We start from the raw sequence: 20,880 nt of genomic DNA on the forward strand, positions 1-20,880 counted from the left end.
GAGGATCTCTTCCTGCTCCACTCTTCAATGCAAATGGCTGAGCTACATCAAGACAAAATTATCTTTTAATATAAGCTTTATGACAATGCTCCTACAGCACCTTCAGATGAGGAACCAAAGTACTTCACAAATTTAATTATTTTAACCTCAGAATACATTTGTAAAGTAAGACAAAACTTGCCCAAGGTCACAAGGATATCTATGGCGGAGCTGAGAATACAGCACAGATCTCCAGGTTTTCTGTCTTGTACTTTAAACAAGACCATCCTTATGCCCGTTAACCATATTTTTAAAATACTTTTGTATGAATCAATTGTGTATTAAAATGGTAAATTTTAATGTCCTTTGCTACATCTGTGCAGTAGTGTTGATTAATGTACAGTGGACATTCCAAATGTGCTTTAAAAATCAGCATTACAACATGACATGTCATGTTAAGCTTACTAGATGTTTATCTTTATTGAATGTTTAAGAATCTATAGGTTGAGGATTTTATTGTGTACACATGCATAGTAGTTACTTAAGTGACAATTACTATAAGCTGTAGTGAAATAAATGTTTCTTATTTTGCTACTAAGTCACCTTGGAAATTTATGGCCTGATTTCTGGAGCTGCTGAGCACCTAAACCTTCGACTGAAGTCAGAGGGACCTGCACATGCTCAACACCCCTGAAAATCAGATCATTAAAAGTTTGAAGTTGGTTGCTAAATTGAGCCTTCTCTCTGTGCATGCAACTATATTTGTGAAAATGAAGGCAATTTGACTCCCGCCCCACAGCCTGGACTTCTACATTCCCATTCTTCATCAAATCAAATAAAAAAAAAAATCCAATCTTTTTAAATCATGATTTTTGAATGCCTAGGGTTGGCACTGCTCCAATAATATTTTACAATACCTTTGTTGCAAGAAATGAGACAAAATACCCTACTTCTCCTTTCATCTTAAAATGAATGAGAAGAACACAATTTTACCTACAATTGAAAACAAAGTGAATTTATGATTTTAAAGTTGTAAGAAAGAAAACGAAAGTTTTATTTGTCCATATTATTGAAATATTATTAGATTATAACTAGATGTACTGCACACAGCATTTGAAAAAACATTTCCTGGCTGATGGTAATATCATAATCATGTATTTTAGTTGTGCATATTTATGTTCAATATTGTGTATTATAATTTGTGTCACTAACATTGGTAGTAAGGAAATTAAATGTCTAGAGAGACCTTGTACATTTAATGTTAGTGTCTGATAGTTATGCACAACTGCATGCATTTAATTTCTATTTGGATATGTAAATGGAGTGTACAGAAGGCCCAAATACTGGGAAACTGAGTTCAAACATGTGATGGGAAAAAAGGAGGAGAAACAGAAAAATAAAACTACACAATAGATGGAGTTAAAAGTCTGATTACTGAAGAGGTCAGTCCTCTGAGGTGGGGTCCACAGGAGAAAAAAAAGTTACCTTTAAGGTATCCATGTTCTTCAACAAGAGATCCTCTTCTAAATTTAATTTTTCATAAATTTATATTACTTTTCTTTTAAACCCTTTCACTGAAGTGTTCATAAGTATTTGTTCTCCTGTGAAAACTGGCTCGGCATATCCTCGCTTGTAGAATACATAAGTATCTGCGCTGAGCCTGGAACCATCAAGAAAAACAGTGACCAATACGGCTGTGCAAATCCCTTCATGGATCCAAATGTAGAGACCAGGAGCTATCATGAAACATGTGGCCCCAATTGCCCTCAGTTTTTTCTTACAGTGGCTAGCTGAGTGTCAAGCAGTGTGTTGCAATCTTTTACTTACTAGGCTTGTTTTTATTGGTGAGCAGGTAGGTTTGTTTTCATACTCTGAGAAACTTCCTGGTCCCACACACTATGTTCAGTTCCTTGCATGCCAAAGCTCTGGTTCCTGTTTTGGTATTGTTTAATGGCTTATATAGCTTCTATTTCCTGTATTCATTTGAAATGTCTGATTTCAGACATGGAGGCAAGTTTTTAAACATGAGACAGAAGAAGATATATAACATACCAACACATTCACTGCCTCGTATGCCTGGGAAGGTCCCTCTCTCTCCGGTTTGTAACTGTGTGTCTGCATTTTTTCCCCCGAGGGCGCAGAAGAACAAACTAAAGACTTTTCTGTTGTGGGAGACTTGAAGGCTATTCTGCAGGTCAATCCACTCTAAATCTGAGTACAGCAGAGATCCTGGACCATTGAGTTCTAGTTCCATTTTGTGAAAGCTTGTGTTGACTATTCACTCAATGCTGTAAGATGGTTTCTTAGGCCTTTGTTTTCACTTGTGGCTTGTGTAGGCTCTGTAGCTACATGCTGCAACGAAAGGTAGGCTGCATCTTCATTACAGTGTGTAGCTATGGGCAGCAGCAAAAGGCTCTGGCAGGGGAAAGGCAGCAGAGAAAGGTTTCAGCAGCCCCCACTGCCTATCCCTGGTTCTAAGGGGACACTGTTGTCTGATGGTTAAATTACACAAGATGACCAAAACATTGAGCACAATCTGAGAGGCAGTACGGCTAAGTGGATAAGACTTGGGTCTGGCATGTTAGAGACAATAAGGTAAGAGGGAAGCTACCCTTATGCTCAAACAAATCTCTAAAATCTCACATCCGTAAAAATCTACAATGGCAGAGAAGAATGTCCATTCATAATCTAGTCACCTCTTCCAAATTTTTTGTTCACTTTGAAAGTCAATATATAAATAAATGGATTGCATAAAACAAGCATCCATTGTCACCACTTACATGCAAAAACATTTGTGGATTCCGCTTCATTTTGAAACTCTAATTTATATTGCCAATCATAATTTTGAGAGAAAGAATGGCTAGCTTTCATACCTACTGCTTTAGTGAATGTTTTTTTGAAGAAACGTTTTCCAGTAGCATGGGGGAGTTGAGTTCTTGATGTACCGAAGTTTTAATTGTGGCATGCTGGGGAGCTCAGTCAATTGCCTTTCCCTCTCTCAGACAACCCTGGTGCCTCTGGGAGACCTCCACCAGCAATACCTCCAAAAAATAAAAATACCTACTGCTGCATAAGAAAATGCTGCTCGTGAGATCCTTTGAAGACTGGTTCTCTTCTAATTCTGGCCTGATGTGACCTTTGCTGCCTTCTATGGCTGTCAGTAATAAGGGCTATAGCGGTGAGAACAGTAGTCTGATGGTTAGAGTGCTAGTTTGAGGCTTGGGAGACCTGTGCTCAATTCCCTGCTCTGCCATAGGCTTCCCATGTGAAATTCTGCAAGTCAATTACTCTCTCTCTGCCTCAGCAATCCATCTGATAAATGTGAATGGGGGTGATCTGATCAAATATATTAGATTGAGGTGCTCAGATACTGAGGTGATGGGGCCATACAAGTACCTTAGAATGACTTTTTTAGGAGCTAGCTGTGGGTTTTACAAATAAAAGAAAGAAAAAGCAGGAAATAATGCTAGGTAAAATTTAACTAGATCGAGAACAATGCTCTAGAGCAGCGGTTCTCAACAGGTGGTATGCGTACCACCGGTGGTACACCGAAGAAGGCTGAGTGTTACGCGTGCCGCCGAATCCGCTGGAAGGGCCCTCCCACCCACCCTCGCGAAACTGTGCCGCTGAAAAGGGGAAACGGCGGAAGGGTTTCGGCGGAGGGCATTGTTCCCGCCATGGAGCCTACTGCGAAACCCCGCCGCCGCCGAAAGCCCCCCCCCTTTTTTCCCCAAGTGGTACTCAAGTCAGGTACAGTCAGGTCAAGTGGTACTTGACCTGACTGTACCTGACCTGAGTAGTACTCAGGGAAAAAAAAAGGTTGAGAACCGCTGCTCTAGAGTTTCAATTTTCCCTGCCTTGCTAAAATAAAAGGTAGATGCAGTCCTAATCACTACTTCAATATCTTATGAAAGATACTCAATATTTTAAAACTAACTTCAAACTCTAAATGGTATAATATATATACATTGATTATACCACCAAAATCAGAGTTAATTAAAAAACCCAATGCAAAATACTAGCATATGGTGTCATTCTTTATTAGAATGCTGTTGACTTATGTCAACCTGAGACTCCTTATCCAGAGAAAAGGATCGTTCTTCCCCATCTTTGGAGCCAAATGATTCTTCTCATATGAAGAATCTTATATTAATAGGGCATTTGTACAACTGAATTCAATTTAGCATACTTCTCAGTCTTTCTCAGTTACCAGCTTTATCAGAAAACCCTGCACATACAGATCTATCTTCCTTATTAAACACATCTATTAATGGCAAAACAATTGCCCAAACGTAACTGGGACCCTATTGTGCTGGGCATTGTATAAACAGATAAGACAGAACCCTGCTCTAAAGAGCTTACAATACAAGATACTCCCAATTTTTGTACTGCAGCAAGGTGGCAAGTGGCACTTTAAAATTGGAGCTGCAAGTCTTTTTACAAAATCGCCATCAATTTAGCAGCGAACTATGATCCTCACCTCTGTGCATAATAGCTTCCCTTGTAAAATTTAATATAGATGGTTAGCATAATATGCCAAAGAAGTAACCACACAATTTTACTTTGAGTATTCCTCCCTCCTTCCCTTCCTAATATTTTTCCCTGTGCATCCTTCATCATACTTGTTTTAAGTTTCTTGGGACAGGAACGATAATATTTTCTCTATTAATGCACTATTTATTACCTTTGATACTGCATACAATAACTAAAATAATGAATCTGCCAAAAGCCAACCAAAAAGAAACATTCAACATACAAATATAAAAGTTAAGAAAAAAGCTTAAAACTAGATATGCTGCATCTATATGATGCTCTGTCTGGCTACTGGGAGAATTCAGGGAATCTTAAAACCTGCAATATGCCTATCAGAAAATTACTCTTACCTGCTGCATGCAGAACACTTTAATCTATTCAGGCATATAACCAAGTGTCCAAATGATTCTATATTACTTCAGTGACCACAGTCACTGAAAGAGATGGTACATGCCCATGTATCATACCAACACTTCTCTGAAGCTACTATCTTGAATCTCAGCCTTCATTTATCCATATTGCCAACCTCAAGAGATCAAATATCAAGAGAGTCAGTTCCCTGAAAATCATGAGATTAAAAAACCCTCAAATTTTTAGTCTCTTGACTAATTCCCCTAGACACCTCTGTGCTCGCTTTCTCTCTCTCTCTCTCTCTTTGTGAGTGAGAGATTAATTTCGTACACCTTTCCCTGGATGCTCCACTTACTCTCTCCTCCTTCAGACAGGAACACTATCATACATTTCTACTGTGTTGACTCTCTCTTCTCCTAGTTTTCCACCTTTCCCCCATATTCTCCTCCTGTATGAGGGCTATAAAACGGAGCTGGAAAATTAACAATGAACAGCCAAGAAGCACAAAGTATTCTATGTATGTTTTCCAATTATTTTTCAGTAAATCTTTGTGTAAGCCATAAAGATCTTTCCACGGAAGCATGTCTTTACAATAGCAAACACCCTTGCTAACTGCTGGAAAAACCTTAACCCAAGCAGAGCTTTCTATAACTCTATTCTATTCTGTATAGATTCTTATACCACACACTGCCATAATATCTGAATGTCTTCTAGTAGTGCATTGAGCAACATAGCTACACATTTGTCATGTGGTATTTGTTTTCTCATCCTCTCCTGGGAGAGAAGCATGTGCAGTTAGGGATCTTGTTTTGGCAGGGTGTGTTTTTTTTTTTTTTTTTAAAGTAACTATAACTGTTTCTAGGTGTTTGTTAAAGAACACAATGTTAAAGAAATGTGCCTTGCACTTGGAGTAAAAAATGGTGAGGTTAGTGATGGTCTTCAGTTCTGGGGGAAGTTCATTTCATAGTCTCAGACCACTCCTGGACAAAGTTCTGTCTCTCTATTAGACAAGCTTTAATCTTATTGATGAGAGTTTCATTTTGCCACAGGAGCGTAGTTATCTGCTACTGTCTTCATCCTGGAACTTGAAGCTGTCCCTTAGATATCCTGAGCCAACGCTACATATCCCTTTGACAGTAAGTTCCGAGACTTTTAACTTGATTCGAAATTCTATGAGAAGCCAATGGAGGTCAGGTTTGATGTGCTCACGGTAGCCTGTGTTACTGAGAAGATGCACTGCAGTGTTCTGTACTAGCTGGAGCTTCCAAAGTGCTGAAGACTTCATTCCCAGGTATTGCATTGCTGTAGTCCAGCTGAGAGGTGCAGTAATTATTTATAATACTTAATTTTTTTAAATCAATTTTCACATTCAAAGCACTTCACAAACACATTCTACTTTTTTTGCATAATTTTGATCAGCTATGTATATGTTATCCAATTGCAATACAATTTCGTTGTTTTTTTTTTAAACCTCAAATATCCAAATAGCTAAAAAGAATTTGTATTTTAATTATCCTTCCCTTACACTACCTGGGGGCTTCTCCTCTGGCTAGGACCCCAGTTGTAGGATGTCCTCAACAACACTGGAAAGAGCAGCTGATGGGGTCTGGGCAGAGAAGAACTGCAAGTCAGTGGGAGGCAGAGAAGTGTTGCTGCTGGTTCCAAGGTCCTGGACCCAGCAGCAGCTTCTCCCTGATCCCCTCGGCCCCTGCTCCAGGACCCCCTCTCTCTCCACTATTACTGAGATAAGACCAATCCTCACATGAAGGCAGAGCTCAGTGGCAAGGTCAAGTCTGAGTTTTAGCTACATAGGGTATGGCTACACTGCAACAAAAAAGCTGCAGCAGGAGTCTCAGAACCCAGGTCAATTGATTCAGGCTCACAGGACTAAAAATAGCAGTGTAGTTGTTCAGGCTGGGGTGGAGCCCAGGCTCAGAAACACTCCCCCGCCTCAGCAGATTTCAGAGTCCGGGCTCCAGCCTGTACCCAAACATCTATACAGCTTTTTTTAGCCCCACAGCTATTGACCCAGGCTCTGAGACTCCATGCTGTGGGATTTTCTTGGCAGTGTAGAGATACCCAGAGGATCCCATACAGAGCTCTGCCCATGCATGCAGCCCTGAAAATTGTGGGAATGGATTTGCTCCTCATGTCCTCACAACACATCCCCTTGCAGGAACCAAGGTACTGTGATTCATGATTAATTCACAAGTGTTAGCATTACTGATTTTTAAAATAAAATTAAATATCTAGCTGTCATTATTGCAAAGAAAATCTCAAAAATGCAAACTGAGGAACTAAAGCAGACATGAGTTTACAGAGAGTCTGGAACAAAAAGCACTGAGGTGTGAACTACCACATTCATCTTAGTGAAGTGCTAACTCAGTTACCCAGTGACAATTTAAATGTCAATATTGTTAACTATTTCATCTTTCATATAAGGAAGGAGAAGGATCAAAGAACTGCACAATTTAGTGACACCTCCTTTTTGTGACACAAGTGGGTGGAGTTTGGAGATACCACACTTATATTTCCCCTCACCCCAATCAAGAAGAAGCCTAACAGAGACCAGGTACATATTGAAGCCCCACAGAGGTCAACAATCTATTGTGAGCAGTATTTTGGGAACTCGTATGTATGGAACTTGAAATAGTATCCCACTTTTCTTTTTTTGACTCCTCAAAACACAACTACAATACTGTTGTCTCTTGAGCACACAGCAGTACTCATGGACATGTCCTATACAAATAAAATACAAAAATACTTTTACCTAGCATTAGGGACATTGTTACAAAGCAGGTAGGCTCCTTTCTCTGCTCCTCAGGTGACTAAAAGCAGTCTCCTCTACAGGCTGGCAAAGGATTCTGGGCATGATTATAGTGAGCTATTGGTCTCTGTGTCTCAGCTCATCTATAGGGTAGAAGCTGTCCAAAGTTTTGAGGATGCAGTGAACTGAGCCAGGCCAAATGCACTACTTGCACATTTCTGCATCAGTTTTCCAAAGAGCACAACAACTTAAATGATGTGTTAACAAGCCCTAGTGTGTTTCACAAAATAGAAAAGTTTACATGCCAAAAAAAAAAAAAAAAAAAAAGGTTAGATACTGGAAGTTTTGCATAAAATAAGTAGAGTATGAATACTGAAACAATTACACTGTTTGAATTTCACTGCACATCTCTTACCTAGCTTTGGAAATACTATTAAGTATTCTGCATTGCACTGAGGACATGCAACTCGAGCTGTACTGTTTCCTCTCTGTTTTTCATCCACCCAGCGCTGTAGACAAGTCTGGTGAACCCATTTTGTAGAGCCTCTGCACCTGCAAGGTCTCACCCACTCTGCTGTTCGATCATCTTCATCAGTAGCAAAACACACCCAGCAACTTCTGTAATTAAACAAACATGTATATAACACCTAAAAATAATATTTTTACAGGTAAAGGACTATTTTTTTAAACTTACACCTGGAGAGGGCAATTATACTTGTGACTCCTTCTTGAAGCACCAAAAACATCAATACTTCCTTTGCAGAGTAACCTTTTCCTATTTGTAAAGCAATAATGTTACTGCCCATAAAATATTAGTTTTAAAATATTATGGATTATTAAACACTCTTAATTCAGTTTGATAATTTAGCAACTAATCAATATCAAGGTTGCAGGCTCAAAATCTTAATCACTTGATAGATATTTGCAAAGTACATGTTCTTTATATTTTATCCACACCTCTACCCACCTAAGAACCACTGCAAAACACATGCTTTGCTGTCTGTTTTCATCAAAAACAGAAAGCTATGCCAGTAGTCCAGTCCCTGCAAAACGAAAAGTCCAAACCACTGTGTGTTTGTGATGAAGGCTAACACAAAGTGCTGTAATGCATCATACTGGTTTTAAACTCCCAACAATGAGAAGAGTTGAGGAATTAAGTATGACAGTACTCCACTTGTATAGCAGCAAAATATTACAAAAGCACCAACAATACACACTTTAGTTACAAAAATAACCACAATGCTGTAAATGTTATCTGGATACAGTATCAATACTTGGCACTTAGATAGCACCTCTCATCAAAATATCTCAAATCATTTTACAAAGGATGGATTATTTACAGTTAGGGAAAATTAAGGAATGAAGGGGTTATGAGACCTGTGTAGAAAGGAAGAGAACTCAAATTCCTTAAGTTCCAGATCCCTGTTCTAACCATTCATGCACTTTTTCCAGGCACTCTGGATATAGTTTTAAAAAAAATGTGAAATATAGTTCTGGCCTAAAAGGTTTCTAAAATTTCAAAATGAATGATTCCATCATTTGTTTTACACTGAATTATCTTTTGCTGCCTAATTTCATATATTAATTAATTTTAGGGGCTATGGTAGAGTCTAAAAATATTTCAGATTCCATGAGTTATATTACCTGCTTCCTTACTATGTAGAAGTTTGCTATTAAGAAATAATTGCAATAAAATTTGCAAATCTTTCAGTTGCCTCATTAAAATGGTGCCCCCATCAGCTAGATTTTAAGAGGCAGTCATTGTCTAATTTGAGACATCCATTAAGTGTCCCCAAAACATAAGATCCAATATTAGATTTTGAAAAAGAAATACTTACTGCTGAAGGGAAAAGTTTTCAAGAAATGCTTAACTGCAGATTATCTTATTTAAACATCCTTCTGCTATGTTTACCACTCAAATACTGAGTGTACAAGAACCAGAGAGGAAAAAGTAGTCGGTTTATAAGCATCTGAATGGCATACAAAAGGTAAACACTAGGTAATGAAAATAAGTTAATATTAACAAGTTTAATAATTTAAGGTGTTAAATCCCTAACTATTCTTATAAAGTAATGAAGTAGTGTCCCCTTAAACTGTTTAAAACATGTTAATTTTATTCAGCTATTTATTGACTTTTAAGGTAGTTACTTTTTTTTATAGCTATAATTACTCATCCTGTGCACTGAATGAGGCAGAAATTCAGTAGAAAAAACCCAGTGTTGATCACGTAATTAAAGACTAATGCATAGGCGCAAAGTGGCTTATTTCTGGCATTTCTTAGCTTTTGAGTGTTTGCTTTTGCAACCTTAATGTTATTAACAAAGTTTAAAAACAAACCAAATTTCATCACGTGGTACCATATTGATCACCAACATACACATCATGCTGGGCAAGGCTGGGATCTTTACATCCATGGTAAAGTCCTCTACTACTTGAGTAACCAACAACAGTAAAAGAATTGTGTACACAACTGCCATTAGAGAGGGATGGAGTCATACTGCCAGTAAGTTTCACAGCTATGCTAGACAGCAAAAGAATGTTGACTCCTGACTAATGGGTTCAGTTCTAGGTCCTGTAAGTTTTTTTTCTAGTGATTATGAACCCTTCTGTTCCTATACAACCCTGTCCCTTTCTGCTGCTAATCCTCCTCTTACAGCTCTTGCCTTTTTTTTTCCTAACTCCCTTTTTATTATTCCTCCCCCAATCTTCCATCCCTGTCTGCCCCTCCCGGCCCATGCTCCGAATCCTCACCTCATCCCATTCCTCACCCTTCTGCATTCGTGTCAGGGAGCTTCTTCCAGAAGTGCTAAGGACGGTTTGATTTAAATCAAGTAGAAAACCTTGATTTAAACCATTGATTTAAACCAACTTTTCCATTTGTACTTCAGTTATTTTCTAAAGAAAGGTGCATTCTCAGTGCTTGATATAACTATTAAAACATGGTTATTTACAACTAAATAGAGCTTTTATACTAAATTTTGTACATCATTTTGCTAACTAGGAGAGTGCAGTATATAACTAAATACATTTAGTTAAGCAAATTATATATCTTAATGTTTTCAGATTATTACTAATTGTTCATTTTTAATATGCTAGAAAATGATGAATGATATATGGCTAATTCACTGATCAATTAATGTTTTGCTCATGATTTGTATTAAACTGCATTAGGATGGTAACTGGAATTTAAATAAACACAAAATGGCATATAAATTTTATTTTTATTGAACAAAATAACTTTAAATGTTTTGAATACAGGAGCTGGAGATTAAGTTCCCCTGCTGGGTGGAGTCAAATATTCAAAATTTGAGAACTCTGGTAGGGAGAAGCTATAAAATAGGAATATGAGACCACCCAGGTGGGCTTAGTGGATAATCCTGATCAGACACATGGTGTCCTTTTGGAGTCAGAAGCTGGCTCCCAATGCTTGGGAGGATTGCCAGTCTCTTACACCCACTAGCAAAACCCCTAGCTCCCACACAGGATCACGCTCTTAGTACAATACATGACCTATTGTGCCATATTTATAAAACTTGACCTCAAAAGTTAGATAGCCACCCTTCCCCATTCTTCCTTTATATAGAAAAGCAGCCTTTAACTCAAAAGCTTTTGATAGAAACTCACAGATTCAACATTTTTTATTTAAGTGTTTTAAGATATTATATGTTTAGACTAAGATATTTTATATTAAATTCAGATTTCATTTTAAACAGGTTTAAACTGAAAAAACTTGAAATTCAAACAAAATAAAAATCCGATTTTTTTCTCAAAAAATATCGATTTTTAGGTGCCCTGCTGTGGTGCCTGGAGAAGAGCCAGAGAAAGCACCGAGAGCAAAGGAGAGAGTCTCCCTGCTCTCAGTTCTGGTGCCACAGTAGCCTTTGTTAGCTAGGAGGAGCATTTGCAGGGAAACTCCTACTCAGAGCCTACAGCCTCATTCTGGAACATGCTTAGTCACTCTGTGACGTAGGTGCATATGTCATTTGTAAGAGATGTAGGAGCTGTTCGGTACTAAAGCATACTCAGTACAAATAGCTAAATTCTCTTAAGATTCCATCAAACTAACAATTCTCCATATTGCATGTATGAACTGAGATTTTTCAAAGGCTCATAACCTGGACAAATTTAGAGGTCACTTCCAACCCCCCACAGGGACAGCAAAAAGCACATCCCTGACCAAGGCAATCTTATGCTCTAAAGCCCAGGGGTGCTAAAGCTTCAACAAACAATGGATGTAAGGTTTTTGGGTTTTAAATAAGCAAATATATATTTCCTTAATCTTGTTCTCAAATGGCTGAACCATTTTAGATTAAACTAGTTGAGGCAGATACCCATAATAGGAAATTTCAGCTCAAACTTTAATTTTGGCTAAGTTATAATTAATGAAAAACAGTATCTTTTAAGGGAAAATGTTGAGTTATCTTAACTATAGTTATTGCTATCAGTGTCGCCTATAATAAATTTCCTTCCTCACTATTTTAGACATTAAGATAGTTAGCAAATACAAATAGTACAAACACTTTTAACTTAAAAAGAACCACTCTACTAAATGAACAAATATTAACGATGTTTTTTGATGTGAGGGAAGAATTTGAGGTATTACATTTTTGCCTCCAAAATACCAAGCAAAGTACTGAAAATGTATAGTGCAAAAGAGATCCTTTCAGTTCAATAAAAAAAATAATCATGCACATAACCCAGTATTTTAAAACATTGAATAAATGCTACTTCTGTATTCCAACCAAGCTAGTATTAAACCACTAATGCACTTAGACACATCAGTCACTGCTATCAGTTCTGCAGCTGAACAGAATTCATTTACCAAATGTTCCACACAGCAATTACCCCAAGATCATATGGGTATTATCGCTCAAAGCAAAAAAGAACAGATTTAGAACAGTAAGCAGTTCTTAAATGTGCAGCTATTTGTACTCTGAAGGGCCACAGACCCATTTATCAATGTAGGGAATCAAAAATCAAACGTGCTAATGCAAGAAAATTATAAGCAGATGCCAACTTCCCAAAGTTTGATATCCAAACCATTAAATAAGTCACTTTTGCAGATGAAATAACTTTAAAATATGTAATTCTCTACTCTGCATTTTTATACTGCATTTAATTGAATCATAAATTCAATATGTATTATAGATAACATTCACAACACACCTTTAGATTTAATAGTTTACTGACACACCCAATATGTCTCATTTTTGTATGTGACCCTGAACTGCTGCTTGAGAACCAGAGTAAGAATGCCTGGTAAAGCCTTTAAAATGGTAATTAACATCTGTGGCTTAGATCCAGATGTTTGGATAGATGATATTCATGCCACTGTCCTGTCTGTTTATTCAGATTAACCAATCCAACTTCTGAAAGTTTTGCTCAGTTCATTCAATTTTAAAAAGAGAAAACCACTAACTGCCCTAGTCTGCTACTTCCAACTTAGTATACTATTCCATGTTGCTTTTAGAATAGAATCACTGGGAAGTCAGATTCCTGCTGATAAATCACTAAAACCTCTTTTGCACGAATTTAGAAATAAAAAATGGGTAAAATGACAATCCAACTGAAGCTTTAGGACAGGGTAATGTTTTTAAAAGATTTAATTCTTCTGAGTTATGTTTTCAGTTTATGCACACACTTGTACATGCAAATTAGATAACTGTATACAGAAATGACTGGCCACACAACTATATGCCCACATTAAATTAATCAGGACTTGATAAATGCAAGTGGTGGTACTTGGGCTAGATGGCTTCAAGGTCAAATTTGGCACAAGGTCTTGACTCTCACCCAATGCTGATACTTTTTTGCTGTAATAAGATATATTGCTTTCAAAAGGTTATACCCAGCTCCTTTTGCTTGTCCTTAAATAAAAGGTTTCCATAATATTTTTCAAAAAAGCATAGGAAATATGAAGGCTCTCTCTAGGTTCAGAATTTATCAGACCAAAAATTTAAGATTGACAACACATCAGTGATTTAAGGATTAAGTACAGTTAAAACACCGTGGTTAAAAGCCAGTCATCAGAAACCAAGGAAATTCAGACTAATCAAACTTTAAAAGAAACCAAAACATTTGAAGCTATAGAAATGCACAGATAAGTCACCCAAATCTTATTTCTGTCCCATACCATAATTAAACACCCACCCCACTTTCTTTTTATCCATATCTACTTTGTAAGATGTTTTTGGATCCAGAACTTTAAGAGCTTTCAGGAGTCTTCCACATGCCAACTTCTGCCTCTAAGTTACACTCATGGAAGTGTACCAAATATAGGTTGCACAGGAATATCTGAGATGCAGAATTGGGTCTGCAGAATCTGCATTACTGGTATAATACCTGCGAAGGAAAATACCCAGCTTGACATTCAGATTCTAGACAAGTGTGAAGGGTAGGCAGTTAGGGGAAAAAAAAAAAAAAAAAAAAAAGACGACATTTTTAAACTTCTAAACTAAGCAAGTCTGAGTTGGAGTAGATGAGACCACGAAGAACCCCACAATGCTATTTTGTGACAAGGTCTCCTGTGTCACATATTTTAGTCTTTGGCCTTCTATCACTTGAAAATTTCACAGCCATAATACATCACCAGTGCAGTTCCACCAGTAATAGCAATGATAGAAGCTGTAAGTAGAGGCAGGACTCTGGTATTTTGTTCACCATGTTATATAACTGTATTAAGTCTGAGCACTCCCTCCATTTCAGCTTCTAATATTGTTAAAACTAGCAGGACTGCACAGGCAATGAATTATGGCTATGAAGCTTGCTACTATACATAAAATCTTGCAGGTTTTTGGCCCTTATGCTTGTGAAGATAGTACTACATCAGTTCACACTGAGAAGGTTGTGTTCATCTGTCTTTAAACTGAGATATTGAAAAATACATGCTAATAGATCCTGTTCATCTCATTGGGGAATTAACACCGAAGTATGACTTCAGTTGTGTCTGCGCTAATGTTTTTTAGGAAGTGTCCCAATGTTGCAGGCTTTATCAGCAGTAATGCCACAGGCATTTTTATGGCCCTTTTGCCCTTATGTGCCCGAAGCCGGTCCAGGTGACAGGGTGATAAAAATGCTCCAAGTACAAGGAACAACAACAGTCAAGCCACAAAATGACAAGAGACTGGGGGGCAATGGTGAAACCACTACTAACAAGTAAAATCAGTGCCAATTAAAGCCCGTCAGAAACATCTTAATCACGGATTCGTGGTGGTTGGTAAACAAGGAGTCCTCCATCCACAAAGTGAGACAAACCAAACACATTGCTATTCATAAAAACATTCTCAGGCATTGCACTCTTCATAATATTTATCTCTGACCACCATCACCCTTATTGCTGGCCAGCTTCAACAAAGTCAGCTTTCACGCATTCAGCCTACAATCCTTTCTAGGTGTGCAACTACTGGGCAGAATGCACAAAGCTAGAAATGTACAGCTACATATCAGTGTACTGATTTTTTTTCCATCACTTCCAACAAACTTTTCCAGTGATATCATTTACATGTTAAAAATGGGAAAGAATGGAACACTGAATCCCACACTAAGATAGGTGGCTGGGTTCCAGCTCAAATTTGCCACTTTTGGGATCCCGTCATTTTAAGTGTGTCCTAAACTATATCCTACATGGATATAAAATTTGTATCCACATCCGATCTGTGATTCACAAAAATGATCCGCGGGTATTATCCGCAGTTTTTCAGGGCTTTGGATACAAAATTTGGATCTGCATCCATCCACGATCAACACAAATGGTCTGCAGATATCTGTGGCTATAAAGTGAATATCTGCAGGTTTGCAGGGCTCAAACCTGAACCACTAAACTTTTGCAGATGTGTCCAGAAGTGCTGTCATTAGCCATAACAGCCAACAGTTAAGAACCTGATGACAAAACTTCAATCCATGAGAAGGACAGTGGCCGTGACTTATTGCCAGCAGAAGCTCATGGATCACTCTTGTCAATGTGATCTCTACTTATCCGAGACACAACAGGAACCATCCAAAACATTATTGACCTTGAGAAGACCCTGAAGATGAAGCTGTCATCTTCTCAACCTCCCCTGAAAAGAAAAGATGAAAGATCTCTGTAGAATTTATGTACAGCTAGCTCAGTGATGATTTACCAGATATATCTGAGTCTCAGAGCTGACTATATCAGTGGACCATTCAGATTCAGAAAGGAAGATACTCTCAGTATCCATGTCAAGCTATAAAAGAGAAGCACCAAATTTGCCTTTCTTGTGAAAGAGAGGGATTTGTACTTTAGAATACAGCAAAATGAGTACTTGGGTGAAATGTAATGGTTTGATACACAGGTCAGACTAGATGATCTGATGATCCCTTTTCATCATTTTATTGAGTTTAAGGTTTATATTAAGTTCTTATTCAACATTCCTTCCTCATCTCTCTCCTCCAATGGGACAAATACAAGTCTATCCCCAGAGTCACAAAACTGTTCAGGCCACGACAGTGGCCATATAACTGAAGAACACAACAGGAGAAGACAGTGATGGAGTAGGCTACTGTCCTGAAAGTGAAGTCAGAAATTCTATGAAGTAACCATTGTTCATTTCAGATAATACCCTTCTGATATCATAAACCACAGTTAGGAAAGTGGCATCTCTCTCCGATTAAATGCTGAATGAAGGGAAAGTCAAAATAACCACTTCACTCCTCCTGCTTTTGAGCAAAATCTGGATTTAGTTTGTAACAGGGAGAGTAGCTGGCTATAGGCATTGAATAACTAGGCCAGGATTGTCTGAAAGAACTGCTATAACAGAGTATTTAAATGAAAACTTAAGATTCCTACAGAACTGTTTTGCTGGCTTAGACTGAAAACAAAATTTAACCTTGATACCAAGGAGCTGATTATTCAGGCCACTAATACAACAGAGACATAAGCTATTTCAATAAGGACTGTAATACACGAATTGCACCATTCCTTAGTTATCTCTGATTGTATTGCAAAATCTATATGGAACTGGGCAAGCCATTCCATGATTTCCTTGAAGAATAATGCAGCATTAATAGCAGCTCCTGGCTGAGAGTCTACACATTTGAAAATCCCGAAGGCCTTTTCCATCTCCTGATCTAGATCATCTCGAAGTATCAGCATTTAAGAAAATTACAACTAAGGATTTAGTACAACTACAAAGGGATTTATACAAGCAGTTGCTAGGTAGCATTCCCAAAATTTCCTCACCCAATTAATATTAGATTCTTGTCAGCCACTATTTCAGCAATAGATGCTGCTCTGTAGTTACCCCCGACATCTTTTTAAAAATCACGAAGTATTTTTCTACTCTCATCTTCAAGGTATATAGGGAGATCATTCTCTTTCAACTAGTACAAATGGTTCTCTCAGTCCTGGAAACCTATTTCACCAGTATCAGTTCTCCTGAGACAGAAGAAGATTCAGGGGATTCTGCCTCAGAAGTTTAAAAGTTTATTTGCCCTTCTTCTGAGTCAGAGAATAGAAAAGTGAAGACTGCAGAATTTCTAGAAGTCCTGCTGGTAAAGCAATCCTCTAACAGACAGGCAGGCAACAGCAATCAGTGGAGCACCCAAGCCATGACAGAAATTCTACATGGTCTACTGGAGATAAAAAGCCAGGAGAACCTTGTTCCTGTAGTTGCTACTTTCTAGCAAAACAAAAGTCCAAGACCTGTCCCACCCCACCCCTAAAAGACACTGCTGCAGTCATGTAGTCTCCGCCACCACAGGAATCGGTGTGTCATCCTTAGAAATCCAGTTTGGAGCTTTTATTCTTGATAAATGAGGTTCCATGGCAGAACTGGGTAGCCCAGCTAAAGCTGTGGACTGCTCTACTGCAGGATGCCATCTAACCAAAGAAGTCTAAGGTCTATTCAAATACTGACAAAACAAAATGTCAATGCTGGCCTGCAAAGTGCCACTGCCAACACATATTGCATTAGTCATTAAATGAGTATCCTTTGGATGAAACTCGGTAGAGGTTTTACACTCAAAATATAATGGATTTTTTCAATTAAAGACATTTTTGTTTTTCATAGCGTAATAGATCAACAATATATGCATCTTTTAAAATTATTCTCTAATTATTTCATCCAATTTGCCATACAACTATTAAAACCATAAGAGACCTACACACACACAAACCTTTAGTCAGTTATGAATAATAAATAGCAAATCCCTTGTATTCTGTCATCAGCTTTATCTTTCAATTGACAGTGGCTGCAGCAGAAAGAACTAAAGAAAACTACTTCAACACAAGTATCTTGGTTCTTGCCAGATTTTCCATTTTCTTATATTGAATAAAACATGACCTTGATCCTATTACTGAATCAGATCACTACTCAGATAACAACCTGAAGTAGAAAAGGCTAACTAGGTGGAACAAAGCATCATTTCTGACTGAAACTCAAACCTCTTTCCTTGATGCTCTCTACAAAACCAAAATCAACACTAATGTATTTTTGAACACTGTCTTGACTTTAAAAACAGAAAAACAGAAAAAAAAAAAAAAAAACCCATGCCAAAATAATTATTTCAGCCTTGGAATTACAGTTACATTCTCCTCCATGCTTCTAAAAATCTCCAGTTTCAAAATATCTATTTTGACCAGTAAGAATTAACAAAGACAATCTCACCAATCCAGTTCTCTGCAAAACAAAACTAAAACAAGAAGTTGTTTTTAGGGAGCTAGTCTGTATGTAATAAAAAACCTGGAGGGGGGAAAAGAGCCCCTCGCCCCAAAAGCTCCTATATCCTCAGGACTAAATGAGCAATCCTTAAAGTCTGTTCCAACATATTCATTGCTACAAGAGAATGCTTGTGCAGTTAGCAAAGTTTCCTAGAATTTGCTCAACATTGAGCAGTGCCTACGTGCATATCCCGTAAGCAAGAATACAGAGAAAAAGTAGAAAGCTACCTATTGCGTGACATGTGACAACACTCAACCCCTAATAATCTGGAACAAATGAAAATCTGATTACATATGAAATCCATAAAAGTGGTCAATCACATTACAGCCCTTTATGATATACAAAGATGGGGTTTTTAAAGAACTTTTCTTCATGTCTTTTTACATTATAATCATGAGGATTTGAATACAAATTTAAATACGTTCCTTGGGTAAAGCAGGCAGATTAAGTATTCTGACTTCTTTTTAAATGCAAAATTTTGTAAGTAAAAATACTTGCCAACAAACTTTAAAAAAATCTACCACCAATAATACTCAATTTTATCATGCTGGATCTCTGGAAACTAGGAGAAGCATAATTCAATTTAACACATCACAGAAGGACTGTTCATGCTTCCATAATTAAGACTGGACTGAGTAGGGGTTTGCGTTTAAAGCAGGTTTTTAACCACTTTATGTAGGATTAATGTAGTACTTCTTCCCCAAGATTAAAGCACTTACTCTGAGTAAAGGATTTGAGAATTTACAAGTAAATTGGTTAGTTAAAATTAATTTAAAAAATTTAGTACTATCAAGACCATTTCTCTCTATAATGATTTAACGGAACACCAGATGCTTTAATTTCCTTACTCACTGAAATCTTGTGCAGTTATTACACATTTGAAACCTTTTTTTTTTTTAATAAAAGATTGTGGTCCTATTTTTTCCACTTCTCATAACTGAGTTTCTTGTTCAAAGGGGATGTTCTATTACATAGCATCCAATGTAAAACTGCCTTCTTTCAAAATGGCTTCCCTCTCCTATTGTTCTGGAAACAAAGGAAGGCGGTAGCCATTTTGAAGGACACCTTAACTCAGGGCAGCTATGACCTCAGTCACATTGAGAATCATGGGATAAACATCCATTTTGGAAGAGGGAAATTATACATGAGTTTCTCTGAAATGGATTTTTATGCACCAGCCACTGGTGACAGATAATCCTAAATATTTCTTTTCAAAAACTGCTTGCTGTACCAGATCTACTGAGAGTGAATGAGTGGAAAACAGATGGGATTTTTTTGGAGGGGTGAGTGGGGAGTGGAAGGGAACAGGAGCGCAGAAGAAATTAAGATGTGTGTACAGGAAAGTGTGGAGAGGTGCACGAGGAATTTGGAGGAGAGGGTATATATACACTCTAGCTGCTTTGGCAATGCTGTAAACTTAGTTTAACAGTCCTGTATGCTCTGGCTGCTCTTATCTGTTCCAGAGTATACCAGTGAATATGACCATAAAAGTTAAAATTAAGGAAGTTGATATATTCAGATTAGAAGTACCACATGGTAACACTGCATTCCAGTTTGAAAATTAAGTAAAAACAAAATTTCCAGACAAAAGCTGCGTTAAGGTGAATTAAGACTGAATGAATACATCAGCAACTAAAGCTAAAATAAAATTACTAAAGGAAACAAGAAAAAAAACTAGATCAAATTTATTTTTAAAGATGTTAATCTGGAGCCACAAACATTAAAATGCCTTAATGATGTTTATTATATGACGTCACAATGAGGCAGAATGAAGGTTGTTTGGGTGCCCTAATTTTTCCACAACTTAACATGTCTGGATTTCTTTTAAATTTAACATTAACTCTGAGTTTCCAGGGTTTATAATACTTGGTATGGGAATAACTGCAAAAATCTCTTAACGTATTTTACTTCAAATAATTGATTCATACTCTCAACCTTAACTCCATCTTAAGCTTTTGTTCAATATTTTTTTTAATTGTCTTTTAAAAAAAATTTCCCACAGAAGCTAATTTGTTTATATAAGGCAGGGGTAGCCAAAATTTACTCCATAGAATCATACAATGTATCCACTGATGATCAATCTTTAGTATGAAAATGCAGCCTTTGGTGACTACTGGCCGGTTACAACATGCTATGTTTCATCTTGCTATCTTACTCCAAGGGTCTATCACTAACTGTAGCCTCTAAAGGCTGTAAGTGAACATTAAAAGATGTGGTCAGATGCAAATGACCACATTTTATTCAAGTTCAGTGAAGATCTGGGACTCCTGGAAATATGAAAAATGCTAAATTTTGTTAAAACTCTGCCCCCTAAAAATCTTTCCCATACTTATTATATATTAGTAACAATATGGAAGATACTGTATATGCCTCCAATTTTGCTCCTACTGTATATTTTTGCACGGTTACTCTTCAAATTTCTTTTCAGAGACAAAGGGCTAGATTCACAAAGGAATTTAGGGGTGATAATGTTGAGCATTGCCATGCCTTTTAAATCTAGAAAAATCACTGGAATTCACAAAGCCTGAGTTTGGTGCCTAAACTTCTTAGGGCAGTCAATTAATCTCAGTT

General features: G+C 37.4%; 1 protein-coding gene across 1 annotated transcript in view; it reads right to left on the reverse strand.

Moving 5' to 3' along the window:
* Window positions 1–20,880, reverse strand: part of MARCHF5 (membrane associated ring-CH-type finger 5) — a 61,088-nt gene that overhangs the window by 24,162 nt on the left and 16,046 nt on the right. Inside the window, exon 2 of the mRNA XM_067552882.1 lies at window positions 8,046–8,248. Within this exon, the coding sequence (XP_067408983.1) occupies window positions 8,046–8,248 (203 nt within the window). The remainder of the gene's footprint in view (window positions 1–8,045; window positions 8,249–20,880) is intronic.

The sequence above is a fragment of the Emydura macquarii genome, unplaced genomic scaffold (genome assembly GCF_026122565.2).
Source record: "Emydura macquarii macquarii isolate MOO-44397 ecotype Brisbane River unplaced genomic scaffold, CSIRO-AGI_Emac_v2 contig_1390, whole genome shotgun sequence".
Taxonomy (NCBI): Eukaryota; Metazoa; Chordata; order Testudines; family Chelidae; genus Emydura; species Emydura macquarii.